Below are 27197 nucleotides of genomic sequence, written 5' to 3' on the forward strand. Positions count from 1 at the left end.
CAATGACTAGATAATAAAATAAAAAAATAACAAAAACTGCAAAGGGTTCTGGAATACAGTAACTTATATACATACAGAGAGATACATGAATGCAGTCACTCCTTAATTATCATCTAGTTTGGCACTATGGTCAATCGGGAATCAAAGGGAGAAAAAGAGGCAGTGAATTATAAGGTAAAATGAAATCCACTCACGGTTGACAACAGTGAAGTACAGATGTTTGCTGTACTTTGTGAAATTGTAAAAGGATGAATGAGCAAATATGGACAGTAAAGTTCTTTAGAAAAGAAGCACGCTGCTCGCCTTGATTCACCATGTCATTCATCACAGATCACCAAGACATGAATTAATGGTGCATAGAAGAGCTGTTCATTGGTACTGATGAGCAATGGGAAGAATTCAAACTGAAAAGAAGCTAATATATTTAACTGCTAATAATTTAAAATCAGTAACTCTCTGTGGCTAATGAAACTGCAGGCTTTGGTCAAAAGCTAAACATGAAATAAAATTATCACACTGAGCAACATCACAAATTTTCTTTTCATAAACAAACACTTGGCGAACTCAAAATCAAAACTTTTCCTACATCTTGAAGCCCCCAGGTGTGCTTGAAGAATCACCCAGAGGTAAGCAAACACTAATGAATTATTTTTTCTTATTCTCAAGTGGAAGTCATTTGTGCAAAGACAACACATAAAGGCATGGAAAGTCTATGAGCCAGAAAAGTTCCACCTTGAGATGACTTTGAAAGCACATAAGCTTTAAGAGAAAAAAAAAAAAGCACATAAACTCCTAAAGATCTTAAACAGTACCATTTTTATGCAAATACTGTAACTGAATCATTTTCTTCTTTTGAAGGAACAATATTCTTCAAGAGAAGGCCACTCCATCAAAGCCAGGAGCACTGTATTCCCAGGATCTCAACAAGGAGGCACAGACCAAGGTCGCTTCTGATTCACTGCAACCTTCTGTAATTCCAGGCTTGCAGACCCATATTCAGGATCCCACCCCTTCAGGAGCAAGTCATTACAATAATAAGTTGCCTTCAACTTCCATAAACCAGCTAAACATGTTTAACTACGAACGTCCAAAACACTTCATCCAATCCCAAAATCCATGTGGCTCCAGACTTCAGCCTCCCGGACCGGAAATCTCCAGCTACTCTAGCCAGACCAAACAGTCTTCCATTACCATCCAACCCCGCCAGTGCACAGAGCAAAGATATTCTGCCTCCTCAACTGTGAGCTCTCACATCACTATGTCCTCCTCTGCTTTCCCTGCTTCTCCTCAGCAGCTTACTGGCTCCAACACAGGCCAAAGGGTTACAGCTACTTATAACCAGTCTCCAGCCAGCTTCCTCAGCTCCATATTACCATCACAGTCTGATTACAGCAGCAGTAAAATCCCTTCAACTGTGGACTCCAAGTAAGTGAGCTTTAAAAAAAAAAAAAAAATATATATATATATATATATACACATACACATATAAAGAGAGAGAGAGAGTTAGATAGAACTGTGTATCCTGGGAGCTAGTATCTGGGGGGAGAAGAGGCATGGGTTATGTACGTCATTCTTCACTATCTAAAAAGTCAATGTGACCTCATGGTCTCATTCCATATTTCTCCTGGAACATCTTGAACCAGGGTACTGGCAATAAGTCATCTGACCCATTCTCCAGTGTCCAGGTTGAGTTAAACCCAAATCACCTATTACTTCATATTATACAATTACTCACCTATTATTTTCCATCTTCAAAAAAAAAAATTCTAACATATCCAAGAACAGTGAACTATTTCCCCAGCTTTAAGTTCCTCATGCTGTAAATTTGATCACTCTGGTTCTAAGCTTAGCTGAGGTGAACACCTGTCTGCTCTTTTTCAGATAGGATTTCCTCTCACATAAGCAGAGGCTATTAAGTTTCTTCTCAGTTTTAGTCTTTTCTTACTATCCATCTTCCCCTCTGATCCTGAATATCCACTTGGCTAAAAAGAAAATATGGGATTCAGACACTAAAGTATGTGAATTTTCCTGATGATTGGAAAAAAAAAAGGCTTGAATAGATAAAGGTTCGTGACCTTAAAGTTTCAAAGATCATTAAAACCACACTGTTCAAACTGGTCGGACCAATCTAAATACAGGGAAGAATACCTGCAGACTTATGCAAGCAAGTACTATTTCCACAGCCCTAAAACTGTCCGAGGAGAAACTGATATGAAGAAGGACATAGTGGTTGTGCTTTTTTTAAAACATGAACTAAATACTTTGTGCTTATGCAAACTTTGGGCTATCAGTTTTCCTATTCCTCAGCTGGTTAGAACATCAAGAGAATTAAATCAGAAGCATCTGAAAAACTGATGGAATATGTTTTGTTGGTTACAGGCTTATCAACAGATAAGCTGAAATTCTTGCTAATTTCTCTCAGTTTTCTCTAGAGGCTAATTTTTCAAGAGATTCCAATTGTTAGTGGTCTAACCACAGCAAATCTACTTGCAAAGTAAATTTTTCAATATTTTTAAAAATAAAAACCAAGAAAGTCAAACACATTTGTTAGAATCCTGTAGATACTAGGTAGAACCATCTGAAATGGCTGATAAAAATTTTGACCTACAAAAAGGTATTCTCACAGGTTTGGCCTAATAATTTTAAAAGATGCCTTCAGGAATTAAGAGCTCTCTCCTCCTCTTCCATCCCAAATTCCCATTATACCCATTATCACACATTGTAGATTTTTCTTAGTTACACTTTACCCAGATAATCTTTTTCCATCTAGCTTTCAATTATTTCTAAATTTCCTGTATAAGCATATTTAAATCTCAAATAACCTTTTCTGACTACTATATTCTTCTTAGTAAAGTCTTTAATCCTATTCCAAATTCCTGTCCAGAAAAGAAGGCCATCAAATAAATACTAGCGAGCCATGACCATGTACTTAGTTCCGTGCATAGCACTAAAGAGAGGAAAAAAGGATGAAATGGAGAGGATGAGAAATAAAGCACAGAAGGACCCCAAACTAGAGATCAAAGACCCAGCTTTAGCTGTTCCATTTTCAGCAATCATAGATAACTCTTTTAATCTTCCCACAGCCACTTGATACCCATGCAGTGTCCAGCTGCACAGGGTGGAAAGCTCTGGCCCTTTGAACATTTGTGCACAACTCCCTCATTGTTATGATGAGCTTAAGTTTGCCCTGTCTTCCAAAATAATTCCTTGGATTCTGACCTAGAGAAGCTTGAAAGCTTTAGTTAGCTTTTCATCAGTAAGGAACCCCTAAGCAAACGTTTCATACATTTGCTTGAACCAACAGACTGGAAATTTAGAGGAATTCTTTAAGTACTCCTTTCAAAAAGCTTGCTGTGTGACGTTCAGCATGACTACCTTACCTGCTAGGTGATTCAGTATGTTGATCTATAACAAAAGTAAGGATCTGGGTGATTAATGTTAGGGGGAGAAAACCCTATAAAGCACCGTGCAAGTATAACGTTAGTTTCTAATTACGAACAGATAGCAAGTCCTAACCCTTAAACCATGTTAAGATGGTAATAAGGCAGGTATTCAGTGAACAAAGTGACTGAAGCTACATAAATACATATAAGTAATTCTCAACCTCGGTTTTAACAGTCCTTTAGGATTTCTCAGACATATTACACTATAATATGACAGTTTGACAAAATTATTATTTAATGTTAATTCACTTTACCAAACACATGTAACTTTTTAAAAAAATGGCAGGCTAGCTCAAAAGAAAAAAAAAAAAAAAACCCAGGCAGACTATTCTAACTTCATACATTTGAAGAAATAGTAGATCTATAAAACCAAAGGAATTTTAACACTTTGACCTGGGAATTCAATCTTAAAACAAAATCACCTTACTATTTACTTAAACATTTTGTTTGGCTATTTACTTCACTGAACAAATCAGACTTTTGCTGAGGATTGATAATAAGCAATCCTGAACATCTGAAATACAACAAGGGAAAACGTATATATTCAATTTTCAATAGAGTATCTTGAATACAATGAAAAATATTCATTCATTGAACTAATAGTATCACCTCACTATTTTGAAAGCTTTGGGTTAGTAGATATAAATAATACAACAGGGAGTAATAAAACATCTTTTTACCCCTTAGTATATTTACAATCTAGAGATTACTAACCAAGTCCCCAAAGTCTGCAAAAATTAAAATTCTGGCTCCACTCAGAGGAAATATATTTCCCCTTAGCTTACAAGTTCTTTTAATGATCCTTGAGAATTTTTGAACACGAACATACCGGAGAACAGACCAAGGCTTCCTCATCTGGATATCTGGAGAATGTTTATTATGATAATGGCAAAATATTCAGAGGGCAGTGGCCCATTTTCCCACATAATATAATATCTATTATACTAAATGGTATAAGCTAGCACCTGCAGCGCCCTAAGTAAATAAACTAGGTAAAATATGAACAAACTCTGTTAAAAGCATGAGCTACCTAACAGATCTAAAAATACAGGACTCCCTAAACACCACCCCTGCCCTCTATCAGAATGAGCAGGGAAACTCTGAGAGGTGCAAGGACGTCTTAGAATAAAATTTAGGACTGGAATTTGAAATAAGGATTTAAACCAAGCTCTTCAAATGCCATTCAAACTTGTTTTTTTCCAGACCCCCTTTTTTCTCAGTTTACATTTCTTTCTCCTTCCTCCTCTAATCATCTTTCTCTAAAAATCACTTTAGCAACATTAAAGAAACTATTACTTTAGAAGTTGTTATTTGGTGCCATACTTGGATATCTAGAATATGAAATTAATAGGAAGTAGAAATTAAAGCCAGAGATTATATAAACTGTAAATTCAATTCAAAGCAAGAGAATATTCACTGAACACCAGTAGTCATGCTGGTAAATGTTTAACGATCAGCTCTGGAAGGTGGTAATTGTGATACTAACCAATTTCCCTAGTGTATTTCCCACCAATCAATTTCAGACTTTCAACATGAGATCACAGTGAGTTGGGAAGAGACACTAAAAATCATTCTCTTAAGCCCATATGAGTCAGTTCCAGTACACTAATGCTTACTATCTACCCATAAATCAAACTTAGGAAATTCAACTGGAATATTGGAAGAGCCCTCACGTTGCCACTTACCGGACTCACTCTCACTTCTTTAGGGAAGATCGTCAGGGAAAAACATTCTTCTTATGTCTAATCTAAATTGCTCCTCCTGCTACTTAATTTTCATTTGCAAAGACAAAAAGAAAAGAAAAAAACAGATGGTAACCATTCCTATAAAATTCTTCTTGACTGTTATTAAGGCAATTGGTATTTTAATAACACCAGCAATACTAAGTGGTAAATTCAACCTACCTAAAGGTGACTGACAAAAAGATGCCAATTCTATTTTACCACTTCTTAAAGATTTTTTTTTAATCTTTTTTTCTTTTTAAAGCTATCAACAACCCTCAGTAGGCCAACCTGTAAATGTTAAGTCATACCAAAATGCAAATGTTAAGCTCACACCAAGGACTCCTGACCACGAAATACAAGGATCAAAAGAAGCTCTTATTCAAGATTTGGAGAGAAAGCTAAAATGCAAGGACAGCCTTCTTCACAATGGAAACCAAGTAAGCAAGATGCCTATTTTGTATAAAAAGACAGTAGAACTACAAAATCTTATCTCAGTAAGAGAGTTGTTTCTGTCTCACAGAGCTATGCCTATATAATCAGCAAGGGATAGGATTATCTAAAAAGAGGGAATATTTGGATCCTATTCTGTATTTCTCTGCATGAAATCCCTTCTAGGAGTTCAGTAGTAAAAAATGAAGCAAATGGGAAAAAAAAGAAACAACCTGAATGACTTAATTCAAATTTTGTTTTAAGCGTTGCCCTTCCATAAAAACATCTGATGACGGGGTTCAGGATGGGGAATACGTGTAACTCTATGGCTGATTCATATCAATGTATGAAAAAACCCACTGAAAAATTAAAACAAAAAAATTTTAAAAAAAAAATCTGATGACCAAATAACTAATGGGAAATACTGTCAGCCTGACCTCTTCATGTACTTTGGTGTATACTATTGATGGAAAACAGCTACAATTCTTATTTTGCACATTGTATTATTAGTCACTGATATCTGAAACAGCACTGCTATGTGCCTTTAATCCACTATTGGATTGGCCAAAAAATGTGTTCGGACTTTTTGAAAGAAAAAAAAAGACATGAGTTTGAGTAAACTCAGGAAGATAGTGAAGGACAGAGAAGCCAGGTGTGCTGTAGTTAATGGGATCGCAAAGCATCAGACATGACTTAGCAACTGAACAACAACAAAGCTTGTCTTTCCTAGAAAACAGAGATGAATATTTACAGATGAAGGAAGTGGAAGTGCTTTGAATGAAAGAAAATGCTTTCTTAAAAATATAGTATTTAGCATTCAATAGGCACAATCATGTTTCTCTGTTATAATTCTTGGTGGTTTTAAGGTAAAATCATATAAACAACTTTTATTAAATCTCATTACTATCTCCTTTATGATTCTTTCTTTAAAGCGGCTAACATATGAGGAGAAGATGGCTCGCAGATTGCTAGGACCACAGAATGCAGCTGCTGTGTTTCAAGGTCAAAATGACAGTGAGGCACAAGATTCAGCACAGGTAAATTAAACTAATCTTTATCTAACTGGAGCACTTTTCTTTCATGTGATTTTTAGATTTATGTTTTTCTAAATATTTATAAATAGCATTTGAAGCAAAAGTCAATTATTTCCATGCTGCATTAGATATAAAAAAGGACAGGCCATGACTAGTTGAATACATACACAAAAATTGTTTAACTTTACCCTATTTTCTGGTGGTTTTAATATCTCCATATGAAATGTTACAAAGTCAAAACACCAGAAGGTAATGGTGTCACTTTTCATCTGGACATTTAGGGGTCAGTTAGACCTAGGACTCTCCCTACAACGTCTACACAGACAGAAAAATTATGAGTTGTAAATCTTTAACAGGACGGAAGTTAAAACTCTAAAGAAAGTAATTGCAACCTTTTCTCATAAGCTGTTTATCATTTCAAAGTTTTAAAATAAACTCGTGTACTAATGAAACATCTAACTCCTTTGACATGTTCCATGTATTTTGAAATGGTTATTAAAAACAAAACAGACAACAAAAACCTTATGAATAATGGCTCCAGGACTAACAAAAGCATCCTTTCCAAGAAGGGATTAACTTTATGGAGAACATAAAGTGAATATTCCACAGGCATGTTCCTGACCAATTTTATTTTAACAAGTTAACCTCAAAGAGAAGTGTACCACTGGAGAGGCAGAATGAACAGCTATTGCTTCCTGTCTTCATTCTGTAGTTATCTCTTAGTCCTTCCTAAAAAATTCACAGAAACTGGGAGCAAAAGGGATGAAACCAGGCATTCAAGAATTCCAACCTCCTAAAAAGCATCCTTCTAAAGTATAAGAGGAAAATAAGTTTGTTTCTATTAAATGTGACTCTGTGTTAATCACTCAGTTGTGTCCCACTCTTGGCAACCCTATGGACTGTAGCCCACCAGGCTCCTTTGTCCATGGAATTCTCCAGGCAAGAACACTGGAGCGGGTAGCCATTCCCTTCTCCAGGGGATCTTCCCAATTTAGGGATCGAACCCCACGTTGCAGGTAAACTATTCACACAGGAGATCCAGGTTCAATCCCTAGGTCAGGACAATCTCCTGGAGAAGGGAATGGCTACCCATTCTAGTATTCTTGCCTGGAGAATTCCATGGACAGAGGAGCCTGGTGGGTTACAGTATGTGGGGTCACAAAGAGTCAGACAGGACTGAGTAACTAACACTCCCCTTTTTCACCACATGTGACTAGACTACTAAACAGGATAGAGTGCGGTCTTTCCAGCACAGCAAGTAACCAGGGCCTGAGGACAGAACTTAAAGCTCTCCCAGCTACTGAACACTTCACTTGCTCACTTATTCAACTAATTCATATGAATCATCTACTGTATGTTGGGCTCTGGAGTTGGAATAGGAGATTAAAGCAAGAATAAGACCTAAATATATCTCTATAAGAAGAAGTAATTCAAAGTAACATTATATTGATGATGTTACTCAAAGTAACATTATATTACAAATTCAATGTATGATTTCAAGGGCAAGGATGTATTGTTTTTCTCATTAGTTCTTCAAAAACTTTAAAATGAAGATGATAATACCAAGAAAAGAGATAGCAGCAAAATATATTATGAAATCAAAAAAGAAAAATCTTACACTTCAAACAGTCTACTTAAATTATACAAAATGTCATCAAACTATTGGGTTGGCCAAAAAGTTCATTTGTGTTTTCCCTAAGATGTCATGAAAAAACCTGAATGAACTTTTTGGCCAATGCAATACATATAACCAAAAATATCATACTTATGAATACAAATCTATATACATATTCAAACCACTATAGGAAAAAGTAAAAAACTTAATTTGGATATTATGATTTTAAGTGGATTTTTTTTTACCAAAAAATTCATTGATTGTTCTTTTTTATATTTGATTTATTTTTAATTGGAGAATTGCTTTACAATATTGTGTTGGTTTCTGCCATACTGACTGTTCTTTTGACATTTTGCTTAGAGAAACTCAAAGCCTCACCAACAATTATTGCAGAGTTATAAGAATTTTGCTTTAGAATGACAAAATACAAACAAAATTAAAGTTCATCCCAAATAAATTACCTGTATTTATTTGCTATGTTGCTATACAGGTGTTTTTCATATGTCCAGGTAAGGACTATATTTTCTACTTCTTTGTATCTCTCACTATACCAAGCACAATGAAATATGAGAAACAGGCACACAATATCTTACCAATTAATTATAATATTCATTAATTCCTGATATCATCCTCAAATATGAATAACTTTCTGGTGCTCAGATATAAATCCTAAAAGATAGTTGCTTAAATTAAATACATCCTTATTAAGCAGGAAGTAATATTGCTTTCCAAAGGCTATTCATAGCTCTGCAGATAGCTTCCAGAGTGTCCATCAAGATTTTGTGCCCCGAGCTAAAAAGAAAAGTATTTTCCAGTCTAAAACGTGTTTATTGTTGTTGGTGCCACTTAAGAGTAGTAGGCATAATACCCTGTTATCTACTGCCAACACAAGTGGCTTCATGACTATTACTGTTTTACCAAAAGACACTCTGTACTATGTGCTCCCATCTCAAATACACCAGGGGGATTCATCATCCTTTGACATAAAAAATAGTCATTTGAAAAATGAACCACCATCAATTCAAAGTTTAGTTAATTTTCATAAACCATATCTATTGAATAGTCTTAATTCTATAGATTTCTTGCTAGAATACTGGAAGGTTAATAAACCATATTTTAAATGCTTAACAGCTAAATATATAGAACTATCTATGACAATACAAACACAACCACAACAGAAATGTTCCTTTCAACTACAGCTACTAAATTCTGCTTAATTTCAAGCTAACAGTGGCATGTTAACATTATCACTTTGTTTTAATTTCAAGCAGCACAATATAGAACATGCACGACTGCAAGTTCCTACATCACAAGTAAGGTAAAAAAATGTTTTTAATTTTAAAGAAGTATGTATTTTGCTACCTAAAACATGTTCATATTTTTAAAATGTAATATTTACAAAATCCTCAAGTTTCTTACAAACCTTTTATAAAAAACAGTGTCACCAGAGGGGATAGCGGGTTGGTTGGGTGGATAAATTAGGAGTTTAGGATAACACATACACACTTCTAGGTACAAAACAGATAAACAAAAAGGACCTATTGTACAGCACAGGAAACTATATTCAATATCTTGTAATAACCTATAATGGAAAAGAATCTGAAAAATCTCTATCTGTATATAACTGAATCACTTTGCTATACACCTCAAGCTAAAACAACACTGTAAATTAACTATGCTTAGATGGTAAAGAAACTGCCCACAGTGTGAGAGACCCAAGTTCAATCCCTGGGTTGGGAAGATCCCCTGGAGAAGGGAATGGCAATCCATTCCAGTATTCTTGCCTGGAGAAACCCATGGACAGAGGAGACAGGCGAGCTACAGTCCATGGGATCATAGAGTTAGACAAGACTGAGCAACTAATACACACAATAAAAAAGTATGGCTATAAAAAAGAAAATAATGTTTATACTGATTTGGAACCAATAGAGAAAAACAACGTGAATTTTCTAACGTCCAAGATGACGATAAAAATTTTTACCTGTTAACTATCACAACTGTCTCAGAGGAAAATTTTTAAATGCCTTGGTCAAATAAGCCAGGACCATGTTTCTCATAATGAAAACCCAATCCTAATTATACAATCATTGCATGTGACTAGAATTGTCCATGCAATTTAATAGATTAGCTTCTTCATCAATTCATGGCACTGAAAAAAAGAAACAAAGATGTATCATTTGTACCAGATGTTTCTAAATTGCTACCATTTCTAATAGTCATCAAATATGCCACAGATAAATACAGCTCTGCAGCCTCTCTCCATTGTTACTACACTATTAGATCAAACAGCATAGCCTCTGGGGTTTCAAATGTGATGGCTAAATTATATTTGCATGAAAGAAAGAGCAATGACAATTCTTCTGCATAATGATTATTAAAATGTTTTTGTAGAAGCAGATCATCTTCAAGGGGAGATGTGAATGATCAGGATGCAATCCAGGAGAAATTTTACCCACCTCGTTTCATTCAAGTGCCAGAGAACATGACAGTTGAAGAAGGAAGATTCTGCAGAATGGACTTCAAAGTAAGAAAAAAGTTCAAAAATATTGAAGAAAAATTAACAATGGGATACTAAGTTTTGAAAAATGTCTCCTCCTCTTCATAACTTTCTACACAGCCTGACAAATAGTATGTATGTATGTGTGTGTGTTAGTCACTCAATCGTGTCTGACTCTTTGCCACCCCATGGACTATAACCCATCAGGTTCCTCTGTCCATGGAATTCTCCAGGCAAGAATACTAGAGTGGGTAGCCATTTCCTTCTCTAGGGGATCTTCCTGACCCAGGAATTGAACCTGAGTCTCCAGCATTGCAGGCAGATTTTTTACCGTCTGAACCACCAAGGAAGTCCAAGCAGTATGTATAGTGGATACGAACACTATACATAAGTTTACCTGGGTTAGAATCCTGGCCCTGCCATTTTCCAGCTGTGTAACCTGACACAAATCATTTAACATCACTACCCTTTTGTTTTCCCTGTAAAATGGAAATAAAATTTGTACCAATGTCATAAAGCTATTTGAAGATAAACTGAGTAAACATGTATAAGGTACTTACAATAGTGCCAAACACCTAATACCCTATATAAGTGAAGTTTTCATAACAATAGGATTTCCTAAGTAAAATGCCTCTTCAAGAAATTCAAGCTGCCCTGCCCTCTCTTGGCCTAGAAGAATTCTTCAGGCTAGAATAACTTATTAGAAAGGCCTACATTTTTATTAACATCATTTTGGAGAACTTTTTCTTCATAAAATATTTTTCCAGATTCCTTATGAGTGAAATTCAGTGTACACATTTGACTGTTAAGGCTTATATGAAAACACTTAACAAAATGTCATTCATACACCAGAACTATAGCCCAAGAACACTCTGTTTTGGAAAGGTAATTAATTAGATTAGCAAGATTCATATATATGTGTCTCTAGGACTTCATCTGCACTTGCCATTAGCCAGAAAAGCCATATGACTTCCATATTCCTTGTGGAAACCAATATAACATAAATTAATGTCCTTAATATAGTAATTAAGAGATCTTAAGGTGCCTGAGGTTGTATATGAAAGAGCTAGATGTGGTCTGAGATAGGCTAAAAATAATATATTAATTTCAAGGGTTATCATTTTTACTATTTTGTTTAAAATTATTGAAAGAAAATACCTTATAAGATTGTACTTTGCACTTTTAATCACAAACCCACTCAGGTAATAAATTGTTAAAATTCATAAATGGACAAAGGGGTTCCAGTGGTCTGTAATTTAAAATTCTGTCATCTTGTATTTCCCTTTCCAGGTGAGTGGACTACCAGCTCCTGATGTGTCATGGTATCTGAATGGACGACCAGTTCAATCGGATGATTTTCACAAAATGATAGTGTCTGAGAAGGGTTTTCATTCACTCATCTTTGAAGTGGTCAGAGCTTCAGATGCAGGGGCTTATGCATGTGTTGCCAAGAACAGAGCAGGAGAAGCCACCTTTACTGTGCAGCTGGACGTCCTAGGTAAGCTTGCAAAAAGATACCAGAGAGCACCTTAAAAACATGTCAAATCAAAAAAGAAACTGTTGAAAAAGACGTTACATTTAAGGTTAATGTCTATACTACAGAATCTAGTAGAACATCAATTTTTATGTAAAAGTCACAGTGGGCAGAGGTTGAGGGAAACTCAAAGAAACTACAATGACAAATCTACCACTAAAGCTTTTCTGGAAGAGAAATAAGGTAACATTTCAGACAGACCAAATAAGGTAGTATACTCCAGTTACATTTTTACACATACAGTACTTGTAGATTAAACATTAAAATGAACATTTTTAATCTAATCATTTTTCTGGTCTATAGTCTAAAATAATCTGATTCACATTTTCACAGGTTGTTATAATCACACATAGCTTAAAATTGAAGAGTAAATGTTAACTTTTAGCCTTAGGCTATGCATTTTTAACCAGAAAGTAGTCTCTAATTATGACAAAAATATGCTGACTTGCTTCAGAAAACAAGTGGAATAAAACTCATGTCTCAAACTTGTTTTCAGTAGTTTTCATAAAACTAATGTCCTGTTTTAAAATATTACAATTTAACTGCTTTAAATATATCACATTTGTAATGACTTAAGATATACTATATCAGAGATATTTTGCTGTAATTCACTGTTTATTATATAAAAGCTTGATCAAGCTAAAGGATGGGCAATCCTGAATTTGTATTCTACCCAGATGAATGAAAATGCTGTAAGATTATTCTATGATATAATAAGGGACCTCAGACTAAGGGAAAAACTAGTGATCTGGGAATTTTAAACACACACATACCACACACAGAATTCAAGGGATTATGCTTAGGGCAAAACCTTTCTATGTCAATAGCTCCAAAAATACTATAATGTTAGAGCTGAAAAAGACTTCAGCTGGCATTCATCCAGTCCCCTCATTTCTCCTTCAGAAAAGCTAGGGTTATAGCATTTAGTACCAATTACTCTTTTCCCTCAGGTATTTGAAGAAAAGTAAAGACATAGTAATTACTGACATTTGTATATTATTTTATAGTTTACAAAGTGCTTCTTCATTCATAACCGCAACTGATCCTCACATAATTTTGTTCGGTGTGGGCACAGCAGTCACTATTACTTGGGTATCACTTTATAATAAATAAAATTTAGTCTCAGAGAAACTAAACAAAAATTTCCCCAATGTGCATGGCTGGTGGGGCAAACAGAATTTGGACCCAAGTTGTTGGTTCTCTTTCCACCACTCAGTCTATCTCCCTATAGGTAAGATGATGACAACATAACAATTCTTCAAATGAAACATGATTATAGAGTCAATTCATCATTACATTACTGTTTTAGAATTATAAATAGTAATACAATATACAACAGTACTGCATATTATTTTAACTAAAGTTGAAACATAAGACCTTCCATTCCTGTTGTTAGTACTTTCTAAAACTTTTATATCAGCATACAGACTTCATAATACTTTGGTTTGACTTAATATTTTTATAATATTTCAAATACATGAATTTTTTATTAATATGTAGCAAAAGAACATAGAAGAGCACCAATGTTCATCTACAAACCACAGAGTAAAAAAGTTTTTGAGGGAGAATCAGTGAAGCTAGAATGCCAAATCTCAGCTATACCTCCACCAAAGCTTTTCTGGAAAAGAAATAATGAAATGGTACAATTCAACACTGATCGAATAAGGTAGGATAAGTATTTCGAGAGTTAACTATAGAGTACTTGGATGAATCCAGTTATCCTTTGAAATGAATTATAAATGGCATGCATTTGTGACCTCAATTTGTCTAATTTTAAAAACATATATATATGAAACTAACATAATATTGTAAATCAACTATACTTCAATTTTTTTTTAATATATAGAAATATGATAAGCCTCACTAAGCTAGATTCCACTAATTGATTCCACTAATCAGAAATTTAGCAGTTAAAGTAGGCTAGGATTTACCTTTTTACTAACAATAAAAGATGACTCAAGGAAATAGATGATACAAACAAGATTAGGGGGATGTTTAATTCAACAAAAACAGCAGTTATGCAATGACAAGCTACAGACTCAGAATTTCCAAATGCTTTTTTTCTTCTTACTAGTCTGACTCTGTAGGTCAGAGACATCATAAGTAAATTCTCACAGAAAAACTAATTCCTTTACTTTCAACTTGTAATTATCTTTTCCAGTTTATATCATGATAACTCTGGAAGAGTTACTTTACTGATAAAAGATGTAAACAAGAAAGATGCTGGATGGTATACTGTGTCTGCAGTTAATGAAGCTGGAGTGACCACATGTAACACAAGATTAGATGTTACAGGTATGTCACGCTCTTACAAAGTGCTATGTCAAGTGTTAAAAAGAACTTAACTGAGATTTAGTAAGAAACACAAATTCCAGCAGAGTATAAAATCTGATGGATTCTTCTCATAGTCAGTTTTCTGTTTTTTCTTTTCCTGTCTGATAACGACTACCTAGTGCAACGCATGTGTTTAGAACAAGTTTTCTAAATTAACTTTTATTTGATCTATTTCAGCCCGTCCAAACCAAACTCTTCCAGCTCCCAAACAGTTACGTGTCCGACCAACTTTCAGCAAATATTTAGCACTTAACGGGAAAGGTCTGAATGTGAAACAAGCTTTTAACCCTGAAGGAGAGTTTCAGCGGCTGGCAGCTCAATCCGGACTCTATGAAAGTGAAGAACTTTAACCACTCTACCAACATTGGAAAACACAACTACACGATCAATAATATATTCAATTAAATTTTTTAAATAAATCCATAGCTGTATTAACAGATTATGGCTTTAATTAGGTAACACAACTAATATATATTTATAATACATTTATCCTTTGATTCCTGCACATTCTATTTACCTCTCTGGTTTGTGAAGCCTACAGAAAATCTGGATTTATAATTGTAGAAGATCTTTAACAAATGTGCGATTTTAACATTTAAGTCATACACACACCTACAGTTTATAAATTAATATCAACATTTTAAACACATCTAATGCTTAATAAGATTTACTGATACTGCTTTCTAAATACTGTTTTATCTGTTTTTTTCTGATGGGAATACTAACATGGTATAGATTATCTGAGTGTTCCTTAGTTTTATGTCAAAACAGAATAAAATTTCAAGTATTTAAAACAGACTGTCTCCTCTTCACAAAAGTCTAGATCTTTAAGATAAAACTACTGGTTTGTGACACTAAGCAAAACCTATGAATAACAAGCTCCAGAAGGGCAACAATACTATATCCTAGAACAGTTTATCTTGGCGTATAAACTTACCACAATAAACTTATCACAGCTCAGTTTATTTCTCCTGATACAAAACTAGACTTTTTACGTTTGCACTTCAAAGGCAACCACAATAACTTAAAGCATGATATTATCTCTCCTGTAATTGTGGTTTTGTTTTAACCAAAAAGGTTTCTAATTTTTCAAGATCACTGAGCTCAATGGATTAAAAATAGTCTGCAGCCCTCTGCCTAATTCTTATAGTTCATGTAAATTTGAAAACTTACATGGGAGGGGGCTTCCTCCTCCATTTCTAGTTCAGATAACCTATTACTCTAGAAAACATAATTTTGCCAGCCTCTGAGAGTCCCAGTACAGGAAAGGGCAAATCCTGTGTATCCTTAAGTTAGGCCAGTAGCCCTCTTTTTCTCAGGTCTCTCTCCACTGGCTGCAGGCCTGCTGCTAAGTCGCTTCAGTCGTGTCTGACTCTGTGCGACCCCATAGACGGCAGCCCACCAGGCCTCCCGGTCCCTGGGATTCTCCAGGCAAGAACACTGGAGTGGGTTGCCATTTCCTTCTCCTAGACAGAGCTCTCTTATTCCTTTTATCATTGATAGTCTTTGACCCCTGCTGTTGTATGGCCTAGTTTTCCTTTTTACCTGACATGAAACAGCATTTATCAACATTATTCTATATCTCTTTCAGAGGAATAACAAAAAGCGGCTTTACTTTCAAAACAGCATGACCAGTTTCTCAGCTGGCTAACCTGGGGCTTTTTAGTTTATTCCTTTTTATTTTCGTTTTCACCAACATGAGAATCCCCTCCCGTCTCACATTCTGGCGGGCTTGTGGATGCCTTAATTTACAGTCAAATTTGGTTTTTCCTATCTATAGCTAGTTTACAAATCTCATCTTTGCAAAGCTTCTATGTCAGATATGAGTCTGGGCTCCCAAGAACTACTGTTTCGGCCTACCCTTTTACATCATCACTGCTAAACAGATTTTTTTCCCCCAATATATATATTTCAATGTTCTCTTCAGCCATATTGGGTGGAAAGCGGGGTGGAAGCTATTTCTAGCAACAGCTCTCAATTAGTAATAACCGGTTTCTGAAAGTTGCAGCGGCAGACTAGGGTCTCCGTTACAATTTCCGGCGTCGGCGTTGAGCAAACTTTGCCGCAACGCGACTTTGGTAAGTAATTTATTCTCCTCAGTTTCTTCAAGTCTAATACGAGGACAAAACACCTACCTTTCAGGAAGGGGCAGTATGAAGACTAAACAAGCCAATAGATTAATTAAAGAGTCAAGAAAAAGTAGCCCAGTATAATTAGTACGATTTTCATGATTATGCTCAGGCCTAACGCCAAGTTTGCCGTAGAAATCGACAACACGCAGGGGACAGCTGCTGCCATGCGTAGGGCGGCCTCATGCCTCATGCCTCACACCAAGCCATTCCACGCAGCCCTCAGTGCGCACGCGCATTCGCATCTTCAAGCCCCGCATGCGCGCACAAGCCAGGGGCGCACGTGCACAAGAGTACCGCGCAGGCTCTGAAGGCATAGGAAGGCGAAACGGGCGTCTTAGTCCAAGTCGGCAATGGCTGAGGCTTCGCGGTGGCACCTAGGCGGTGAGGGGCGCTCCTAGGGAGTGGGTGGGGCAGGGCGGAACTGGCAATTCGAAATACCCTGCAAGAAAGTTTGTAACCCCGCATGATTTCTGATGAGAGATATAATCTCCAGATCGGTTTCCCTTCACAGCCTCTTCTTGAGAATCGGAGAGGCTCATTGTGTGTGACAGGAAAAGTGAATCCTCGAGGAGACATCTCACCTCTTGCCCTTGCCCGAAGCTGGATCTGGGTCAGCCACTTGCTGTACACTGGCCTTCGCTGGGCCAGCCTTAGAAGGCCTTTGTTGATCGAAGGAGTAGCGACCTTAGCAGAATCCCAGACAGAGTCCTTTTTCCTCCTCCGGCAGGAGCCAGCCATCCCAAGCAGTGTTGACTGATGGTGAAAAACGATTAGGGACAGATGAGGAGGTTTTCTTTGGTTTGTATTTTGCATTTTCAGTTTAAAACAAGACTGGTAAGGAAATATCCGGGTTATAAAATTTATCATGAACAGTCATAAAATGATTGCCCACTATCACCATGGGAAAATGTTACTAATTATTCCTTCTTCATAAAAGTGAGAGTAAAAACATAACCAGAAGCTGTTGGAGCTTTCCTTCACAGTGTAAACAGCTAAAATTGCATCTGTTTTTCCACCCCTGTGATTTACATACATTATAAAATAAAGAAAAAATTTTGTTTTATGTCTCACAGGAACTCCGAAACATAAACTGCGTTACAGAGAGGACGTAGAAATTAGAACCACACTTCAGGAGTTGTTACTCTACTCTATTTTTTTAATAAACTTATGTATATGTAAGTACACAGATGTAGATGAAAGCAGTTTGAACTAAAGTTATCTGTAGATGAAAAATAAAACATGGGTTTTATTTTTTAAAAATTAGGCTTTTAGACTACTGAAACCTCTCAAAAAATAGTGACACATTTCAAACACTTTAAATTCATTTAGAGCGACACCATGTCCATTTCTTAAGGGGCACAACTTTAAGTCACGGATTTAATAAAAAGCTTTCATAGTCAACTTTGGTTGAATCAATTATTCCTGTTGGCAGTTCTATCTTGAATATATTCCCTTAAGTTGCCAATTCTTGATTTCTTTTAGAGCCATACAGATACATCAGCTTCACCCTAGTCAGGCTACAAATGGGTCAGACAACAAATAAGGCCTAAGAAGTTAGTCTTGATGTCTACTTTGATCTTTTCCCTAGCATGTTAACTAGTAAAATATGCTAGTTCTGAGTTACAGGAGCTACAAATCAGTGCAAACCTTTAGGGAGGACCAGGAAAATATCTCAACCTACATTCCTCCTATCTGTGAGTTAATAGCATGATCAGTATTAAAGAGCATTTTGTCTTTATAGCACCCAGTATACAGTAGATGTAAACTCACTGGCTGGACATATGTCAGTATGGCAGTCATTGGGCTGGCAAAAAAGTTTATTCAGGTTTTTCTGTAAGATGGTATGGAAAAACCCATACAAACTTTTTGGCCAGCCCAATATTTATCAGTTAACTAATTAATTGGTATGTGGGAGTGAGCTTGAGTCAGCTATTGATTAAAAACAGCTTTAACCATCTCATAAGTTATAGTTTTTAAATGCTTATTACAGAACATTTGGGGAAATATTTAAAATCACTCAATCACGTTATTCAAGGATTTTTTAAAAAACACCTTTTTATAATTAGGAAGAATGGGAAATCTCCGACAGAGGATTTTTTAAATATTTTGGTGTATATAATGACATAATATGCAACATTAAAGAATGGCACAGGTTCATGTTTGCCATGGAATAATGTTGGAGATGGATTATTACTAAAAAATATCTTCTAGCAAAAAAGACATATTTAGTCTATACCCTGAATTAATAGTCCATGGGATGGCAAAGAGTCAGACACAACTGAGCAACTAACACTTTCACTGATCTAAAACCTACACACCTACCCCTAGAAAGAATGAGAAAGAATACTAGTTCATGTTTTTTTCAATCTTATCATATGCCAAAACATAGTTTTAAGTGTTCCACGTGAACTATCTCACTTCTCAAAACATTAGAAGGTATCCCTATGGTGGGATTAAAAAAAAATCTGTTTGATTTTAAAGTTCATATCCTTAACTACTTACTAAATTGTGCTGCATACTCCCAGTTCTGGGAAAAAGCCAATTTGCATGATAGTATGTAAAATGTAGTCTCAGTTTTGTAAAAATAAAGTTGTCTTCTCTACATCATGTTTGCATTTAGAAAAATCTGAAGAATATATGCCAAACCTAACTCTTACATAGTGGGTTAAAGAAAAGTTCTTCCTGTTTTGTATTTTTATATTTTAGTTTTTTTATTATTGCTTTTGTAGTTAGCAAAATAAAACTGAATTTTCAAAACAAAATTAGGAACAAATTACATTTTTAATCCTGATAAAAACTTGAGTTTTTTTTTAACATAAGTTTTAAAATAAAAAATTCTTTTCCTTAGTGACTTTTGGGATGGTAAACCCACATATGTATTACTTAAACAAAGTTATGTCATCTCTATTTTTGGATACATCTGTGGCTGGTGAAGAAAGAACCAACTTTAAGTCTATTCGCAGCATAACTGACTTTTGGAAGGTAAGGTGTGATTGGATGAAATAGTTTTAGGTATTGCATAAAAAAGCCTTTGGCACACATCATAGGGACTTTGATACTTACTTATTGAAGGAATGAGTAAAAATAAATGTCATTTCTTCAAACTATTGTAATCAACCAATGTTGATTGAGAACCTGTGTTCTCAGTGTGATATAGTTCTTATAACTTTAAAATTGTATATGGTGAAAATTACTGTTAAAAATGCTTTGAATTGCCAGTAAATTCTTTGCCCATGTTGTGGCGAAGGATTTTCAGTATACCCCTTGGAGAAGAAAGGTTATAGAAATGAGTTAATACTTGTTAAGTGCTTAGAACAGTACATATAAAGTACTCAGTAAATGTTAACCATCTTCATTATAATCAACATCACCTACCATTACCATTATTAATGGTGGCTTGGCTAATAATTTTCATACTTGTCCTCAAAATCACTGATTTTTATATTCTTATGGATAACATTATGAATGTAGATTCTGTTCACAGTTGACATGAAAATATTTTTCCCGTAATATGTATTTTTCTATATGAAGTTCATGGAAGGACCCTTTTTGGATGGTCTGTACTGGGACTCATGGTACAATAATGAGAAGCTGTATGATTTAAAGAACAGCAGTCGCATCTACTATGAGAACATACTTTTAGGACTCCCCAGAGTCCGTCAACTAAAAGTCCGCAATGGCACATGCAAGGTCTATTCATTCTTTCGGTCTTTGATGGATGAATGTTATGACAAATACACTTCTAAAAATGAAGATATGGCTGATTTTGGCCTTAAACAGGATACTGAGTAAGTAGTGTAAAATTACACATAACTTTTATAGCACTTAGCATTGTATCTTCAAACAACTGTGAAAATATATTTATTTTCCAAATGATACCAACAGGGAGCTGACAGGTAAGGAAACTCTTTCAATAATAGTATCAAAGGAAGACTCAGAGATGCAGTGCTGAGAAAAGGAAGAGTAAACCAGTTAATTTTTTGTTTACCATAGGACACAGAGTGTTTCCCCCCCACCCCAGCTGTGGTAGATGAAGTGTTAAGTCATATTGAACACAAGGCAAAGTACCCATTTTTGCTTTTATAATACTCAATCAATTTCTCTGGCTCTGGCAAGATGCTCTTATACACATCCCAAATGCTTTTTGGGATCCCTAGGGAATATCTCTGAAGTACTCTGCTGCTTTCTCACTCTGGCTTACTTCAGTGATATCTTGTATTGTTGCCAGTAGGGCTTCCCTGGTAGCTCAGCTGGTAAAGAACTCACCTGCAATGCAGCAGACCCTGGTTCAATTCCTCGGCTGGGCAGATCTATTGGAGAAGGGATAGGCTACCCACTCCAGTTTTCTTGGGCTTCCTTAGTGGCTCAGCTGGTAAAGAATCCACCTGCAATGCAGGAGACCTGGTTTGATCCCTGGGTTGGGCAGATCCCCTGGAGGGGGGCATGGCAACCCACTTCAGTACTTTTCCCATGGATAGAGGAGCCCGACAGGCTACAGTCCATGACATCGCAAAGAATCAGACAGAACTGAGCAACTCAGCACAGCACAACATCTTGAAAAGGGGCAGTTAGGTTTACAGACACTGCATCAGATGATGCCTGCCAAAGATATTTTGGCCATTGTTCTCCAAAGTGGCTGTGGTTAATGCTAGTATAGACTCACGTCTACACTTTACATTGAAAATGTAAAAGCCCAGTGCCACTACCACTACCTACCCTTAACATGGAAGGTACTGGTATCATTGCATATAAGGTCATATGAAATCATAGAGGCAAAGTATCTTTTTTAGAATTTGATATTTATCAAAGTGATGCAAACATTTACAAAGGTCCACACTTTCCTGCGCATAATTTCCATTCCACAAGCAACCACTTTCAGTTGTTTCTTGTATATACTTCACATTTCTAAATAGTATGCATATACTGCTATTACTTGGTTTTATAGTTTTGTATATCTACTGTCTCTGTCACAGAAAGTGTGTGTCATATATCCTTCTTATACCACTCCCTCCTCCAACAAACTTCCTATTCGTCTTAGCCTATGGTTATGCTATAATTTTGTTAATCATTAGTCAATGTTTATTTTATATTTATATAAATATAAGTATAGTAACTACATTTCCCTTCTTGAGCAGTTTCCACAGTATCCCTAGGACTGATCATTGCTTTGTGGGTTTGTTAACTTATTTTCTCTTTGTATGAGTTTTGGGCGTTCTTGACGGCCACAACGTGCTTGTATAGTTCTCTTGTTTTGTATGTAAGTTCTTAAGTATAGTGACACATTCTCTTAAATATTATACTGCTATAATAGTATAATAGTACCACACACTATTTCCCTTTCAATAAAAAATTATGAGATAAGCGAATTATTTAATTACACATTTTAATTTGATCTCAAGGCTAATCTGTTAGGTATTCTAACATTCCAAATTATAACAACTACAAATAATTTACATTCCAAAATTAACATGGATTTAGACTTTTAATATGTGTCATTTCCTAACAACCAAAATACGAATCAAGTTGTGTTTGTCTTTCTAAAATGTAACATTCATTAATTAAAACCAGTATTAAAAATTGAAAGTAGGAGAGGGTTAGCATAACAAACGTTCTTGTTTCATTTTAACAATCATGTGGAAAATGTGCAAAGATACAACTATGGAATTTTCATTAAATGAGTATTTTTTCTTAGTGTTATCATTTTTATCTTCTCTGGTGAAAGCAAACATGGTATTAGTGATAGGAAAACAAGTTTAAGCAGAGCATCTTTGGATAATTGTTCAGATCTGTTTGAGGAGACTAAATAGGAACTGAAATGAAGAATCAAAGCTTAATTTTTTTATATCCATAACTTAAGTTCGCTGGGCTTCCTGATTTGCTCAGCAGGTAAAGCATCTGCCTGCAATGCAGGAGACTCAGGAGACACGGGTTCAATCCCTGAGACAGGAAAATGCCCTGGAGGAGGAAATGGCAAACCCAGTCCAGTATTCCTGCCCAGAGAATTCCATGAACAGAGGAGCCTGACAGCTATAGTCCAAAGGGTCACAGAATCAGACACAACTGAACACACACAGGCACACACACACAACTAAGTTAAAAGTAGAAAGAATGGAAACAAAATTTACTTATATAGATTTTACTTTGTGTACTTTCATTAAAATAAGATACCTATATAACAACATAGACATTGTAACAAAGTTTTTATTTATTGGACATTTATAAATGGCATATGATTGTTAGAAGTCACACTGTAAAGCATCTTTTTCCCCACACTGAGGCAGATATTTCTGAATTAAAACCCTGGATGTTCTTGTCCTCCTCAAAGACTGAAGATAAGACAACAGGGACATGTTAATGAAAAAAATTAATCATTGTTTTCTAGATTTCAAGTTCCCTGAGGCAACGGATTAAATTTTTTTTTCTCATAGCACTTGTCCACAATAAGCACTAAAAAATAAAAACATATGCAACCTTAATCCTCTTAGTTTACTCCTTAACCACCTTACTTCAAAATTACTGTAATGCTTATGAACTTAGTACTACTTTTTTTAAACTACTTTTGAACCAGAAGTTAACTCTTATTCTCGGTCAAGCTTTCTCATCTCTCCATTATTCTTTTTTTTATCTAACAGATGGAAGTACTCTTCTCCTGATATGAACTCCCCTTGGCACTGGGGATTTGTTGGTGTTTACCAAAATGGGGGGTATATTTTCACTTTATCAAAATCAAAATCTGAAACCCTAAACAAGTTCATTAACCTCCGAATGAACAGCTGGATCACAAGAGGCACTAGAGTTATTTTTATTGATTTTTCAGTGTACAATGCTAATGTAAATCTATTTTGCATTATCAGGTGAGTGATTCAAGACCTCTTATTAGTATATTGAATTTAAAAGGCATCCAGAGCCCTCTTTAGAGTTTCCAGTTTGTGCATGTTTGTACTGAGATTAAAATCATAAGCTCCAATATAAATATAATGTAGTTCCTCCAATAATGATGAAGAAAAAGCAACATCATATTCATTGTTTCACTGTTTCAGGACATATTGCAGAACATGAAGAATTACATACAGTAGGTTAGTTTTATATTACTTAAGAATATATAGCCTTATTTCTTGTCATTCTGCAGCTGGACAAATATAACATTTAGCCCTAACGATTTCTTCCTTTAAATCAGATCGTTCAAATCTGTTGATTTCCTTTCACAATGAGCTTCTTTATTAACTTATTAATATTTGCTCAAGAATGAACAATTTACGATTCAAACAATATATAACAACATCCAACATCCTAGATTATAGCCGATGATGACTTGCAAATGGCCCCAATTCTTCACATCTTTGCCATGTAAACTTGTAGTACCCTGTCACCCAGGGCAGGGTGCAATACCCCAGAACTAGATACTAGGCTCAACCATGTGACTTTCTTTGGTCAATGGAATGTCAGCATATATGATAAAAGCAAGAGCTTCCCAGGTGGCACTAGTGGTAAAGAACCCGCCTGCCAATGCAGGAGACATAAGAGACATGGGTTTGATCCCTGGGTCGGGAAAATCTGCTAGAGGAAGGCATAGGAATCCACTCCAGTATCCTTGCCTGGAGAATCCCATGGACAGAGGAACCTGGCAGGCTACAGTCCACACGGTCACAAAGAGTTTGACAAAACTGAAGCGATTTAGCATGCACACACGCATGATACATGCAGAAATTTGAAAGCGGTTTGTACATTAAAACTTGCTGTTTTGTACTTCTACTATTACATGAGAATTCTCATGTAATAGTAGAAGTACATGCTGAGCCAACCACCATAGAAATACATGCTGGGGCTAACCCATTGGGCCCAAGAAAAGGATGAGAGACATCCCCTCATGAGGAGGAGGAGGAAACAGCCGAAGAGAAAAAAATTATTTCTGTAGGTCTGATTATCTTAGATAATCTGCCTGACCTGGACCATACTATTTGACTTAGGCCTGAGGACTGGCAAAGCAAATAGCATTACTGTGATTGAATCTGCTTGAAGATTGAATTGGCTTCTAAGCCATCTGGGAATGGGTGAATGGCTGATACAATTAAGGTTCTATTGGAAAGGAGGAATAGGATAGTGAATACTGACAGGTAAACATTAGTGTCCACTGAGTCTTAGTAAGCCACTTTTTTCTCTTGAATTTTACATTTTCCTTCCGAATGGAATATGGAATCAGCCTTTACTCTGAATGGGGAACTTGGCCCTTGTGCAACAGTGATGGTGAAAGATAGTCACAGCCTTTAAAATGTATAGAAATGAAAGCAAAAAAGAAAAAAAGAAATGAAAGCAAATGAATTACTGTCAGCAGCATGTTATAGTAGTTTCTTTCAGGGAATCAGCTTCTTACCAACAGTATTCACCTTTCCCGATAGTCCTGGTAGGGATAAAGTAGAGAATACAAATCACCCCAATGTCCTAAATAAGAATAGAAACGATGGGGTAATTGGCTTACAGTCATACGAAGAACTCCTTGCAATACTACATTAAGTCCATATTTTCTGTCTCTAGGTTTCATGCTTATTTTATTTATCTTTTAAAATGTTTTTTAGAAATTTCAGCAGATTTTGAAACTTTTACCTGGTAGTATAATCAATAGTTGTATGGGAGCATATTGCTTACGCTATGACCTTATCCACTTATTTTCCTTTTGTACACATATCTGGCAAACTAAATGCTCATCATTTTTTGCTTTTTGTTTACTAGTCTACACTTCAGGTCAAAATACTGAGTTTCATTCATTTCACTCACTTGCTCAAATTTGTGCACCAACTATATGCAAGGTGAAAAAAATCCTGTTTTCTATTTGTTAACTGGTGGTTTTGTTCTGGATTTTGGTAAGGTATTTTTGGGGTTGAGGGGGCAGCACCTTTTTCTAGTACCAATAAGATTTGCTAACACCTTCAGGTAGAAATAATTACATTATGAATTTGTGATAGAGATCCTGGTTCCTTAAATTACTGCCAATTCTTAACTACCTGCAGTTATGGAAAAAACTAGGAATACAGGGAATTACCTAAAAATCTTTTTATATTTGGTACTGCAGTAATTTTTATACTTCTACTTGCATATAGATCTTTGTATCCAAAGTCTAGTGCCTAAAGTTAAACAGAAAACATTGGCTTTAGTATAGTATGTTATCTTGAGATTTAGAAGCAAGAAGTATCTCTGATAAGCTAAAGGGGGAGAGTGTATTTCCCTCCTCTGAAATATTTGGGGAGTCCTGAATAATAACAGTAACTAACAGTACAGCATTTCTTGAACATCACCCCTTATTCTCTGGGGATAAATAGCAGTCCAGTTACGAATGAGCAATCAAAACATAGAGTAAAATGAATGTAAAGTCACATCTTTCCTTCTTTCTCATTTACACTGGTCTTTGACCACTGTGAATTTTCAGAGCACCAAAAAAATTGGAGGATTAAAAAGAATTTTTTGAGCCTGTTACCCTGAGAAAACATATTTTGTACAAAATAACTATTAAAGTATACAACATCATTGACTGGAAATTTCAATTGAGTTAAGTACTGAAATATAAATTCTTGAAATGCAGTTACTTTCACAAACCTCATTTTACAGATTGGTGGCAGAATTCCCTGCAACTGGAGGAATACTTACTTCATGGCAGTTTTACTCTGTGAAGCTCCTCAGATACGTTAGCTTCTATGATTATTTTATTGCTTCCTGTGAAATCATATTTTGTATTTTTATTATTGTCTTCACAATACAAGAAATCAAAAAACTGAAAGAATTTAAATTTGCCTATTTCAAAAGTATTTGGAACTGGCTAGAATTATTACTTTTGGTGGTAAGTATATTTTCACAGATATGGCTGAGAGAAATCACATCTGAACCCACAAATGAAGGAGCTGTAAAAAAAAAAGTAGAATTTTCTATTCATCTGTGATTTATTCTAAATGCCATAAGTATCAACCATAAGATGTCAAAGTAGGTATTAATGGTGTGCCTCCAAAAGAAAGAAGTCTTTTTTTCTCTGATTTGGTCCTTGTGAGGACTAGCATAAACCTAGAGGAATAGATGATTCCATAGGTATTATGATTTAATTGGCACAGTTAAGTCTCCCTATTCCCACCCAAAAATATGTATTTCTTACAGGAATGTGTTGAAAATAAAGATTATTTGGGGGCAAGGTCCTTTAAAATGTATTCTACATTGCCTAAATCTGCTATCCTGAATTTTTAAATAGGTAAAAGACAAGCCTAGGCAGAATACTGAAGGTGGGGATAAGGTTTGAGAAGCCAGAGCGGGTAGCTTGTAGGCACAGAGATGCCACCAGGATTGGGGGAATAGTCCTTGAAAGAAGCTCCAAAGACTGCCAGTTTTTAAAGCTAGAAAATACTAAAATAAACATAGAGGGCAGAGCAAGACAAACTGTAAGATTTTGGTTTTAGAAACAATGAGCAAATATTCAGG

At 35.6% G+C, this 27197-nt stretch overlaps 3 protein-coding genes across 7 annotated transcripts in view; all 3 read left to right on the forward strand.

Moving 5' to 3' along the window:
* LOC136156139 (palladin-like) overlaps nucleotides 1–1089 on the forward strand; it is a 44971-nt gene extending 43882 nt beyond the window's left edge. The window contains exon 9 of the mRNA XM_065918600.1: nucleotides 981–1089. Within this exon, the coding sequence (XP_065774672.1) occupies nucleotides 981–1035 (55 nt within the window). The 3' untranslated portion in view covers nucleotides 1036–1089. The remainder of the gene's footprint in view (nucleotides 1–980) is intronic.
* Nucleotides 981–15406, forward strand: MYOT (myotilin). 2 transcript variants are annotated; one of them, XM_065918598.1, is made up of 9 exons: nucleotides 981–1425; nucleotides 5430–5604; nucleotides 6529–6633; nucleotides 9517–9563; nucleotides 10637–10769; nucleotides 12033–12240; nucleotides 13777–13942; nucleotides 14438–14571; nucleotides 14788–15406. In XM_065918598.1, the coding sequence occupies exons 1-9, from the start codon at nucleotides 1070–1072 to the stop codon at nucleotides 14958–14960; spliced, it is 1497 nt and encodes a 498-aa protein (XP_065774670.1). In that variant the 5' UTR covers nucleotides 981–1069; the 3' UTR covers nucleotides 14961–15406. The 2 variants fall into 2 exon arrangements, with proteins under 2 accessions (XP_065774670.1, XP_065774671.1); XM_065918599.1 differs by having other exon boundaries at nucleotides 1070–1425; nucleotides 9514–9563.
* A 1686-nt stretch (nucleotides 15407–17092) lies between these two features.
* The window catches only part of PKD2L2 (polycystin 2 like 2, transient receptor potential cation channel), a 40367-nt gene continuing 30262 nt past the window's right edge, over nucleotides 17093–27197 (forward strand). For all 4 annotated transcript variants that reach the window (XM_065918607.1, XM_065918608.1, XM_065918606.1 and 1 more), the window contains exons 1-6: nucleotides 17093–17123; nucleotides 17816–17917; nucleotides 19591–19724; nucleotides 20274–20530; nucleotides 23375–23596; nucleotides 26343–26571. In XM_065918607.1, coding sequence (XP_065774679.1) covers nucleotides 17093–17123; nucleotides 17816–17917; nucleotides 19591–19724; nucleotides 20274–20530; nucleotides 23375–23596; nucleotides 26343–26571 — 975 coding nt within the window. The remainder of the gene's footprint in view (nucleotides 17124–17815; nucleotides 17918–19590; nucleotides 19725–20273; nucleotides 20531–23374; nucleotides 23597–26342; nucleotides 26572–27197) is intronic.

Source organism: Muntiacus reevesi, chromosome 1, assembly GCF_963930625.1.
Source record: "Muntiacus reevesi chromosome 1, mMunRee1.1, whole genome shotgun sequence".
Classification (NCBI taxonomy): domain Eukaryota; kingdom Metazoa; phylum Chordata; class Mammalia; order Artiodactyla; family Cervidae; genus Muntiacus; species Muntiacus reevesi.

Bases quoted from the DNA above. Each gene is read 5' to 3' on its own strand.
- MYOT (XM_065918599.1), top strand. From the start codon at position 1,070: ATGTTTAACTACGAACGTCCAAAACACTTCATCCAATCCCAAAATCCA. The intron at 1,426-5,429 runs GTAAGTGAGCTT...TTCTTTTTAAAG, and splicing joins CCTTCAACTGTGGACTCCAA to CTATCAACAACCCTCAGTAG. The intron at 12,241-13,776 runs GTAAGCTTGCAA...ATTAATATGTAG, and splicing joins TGTGCAGCTGGACGTCCTAG to CAAAAGAACATAGAAGAGCA.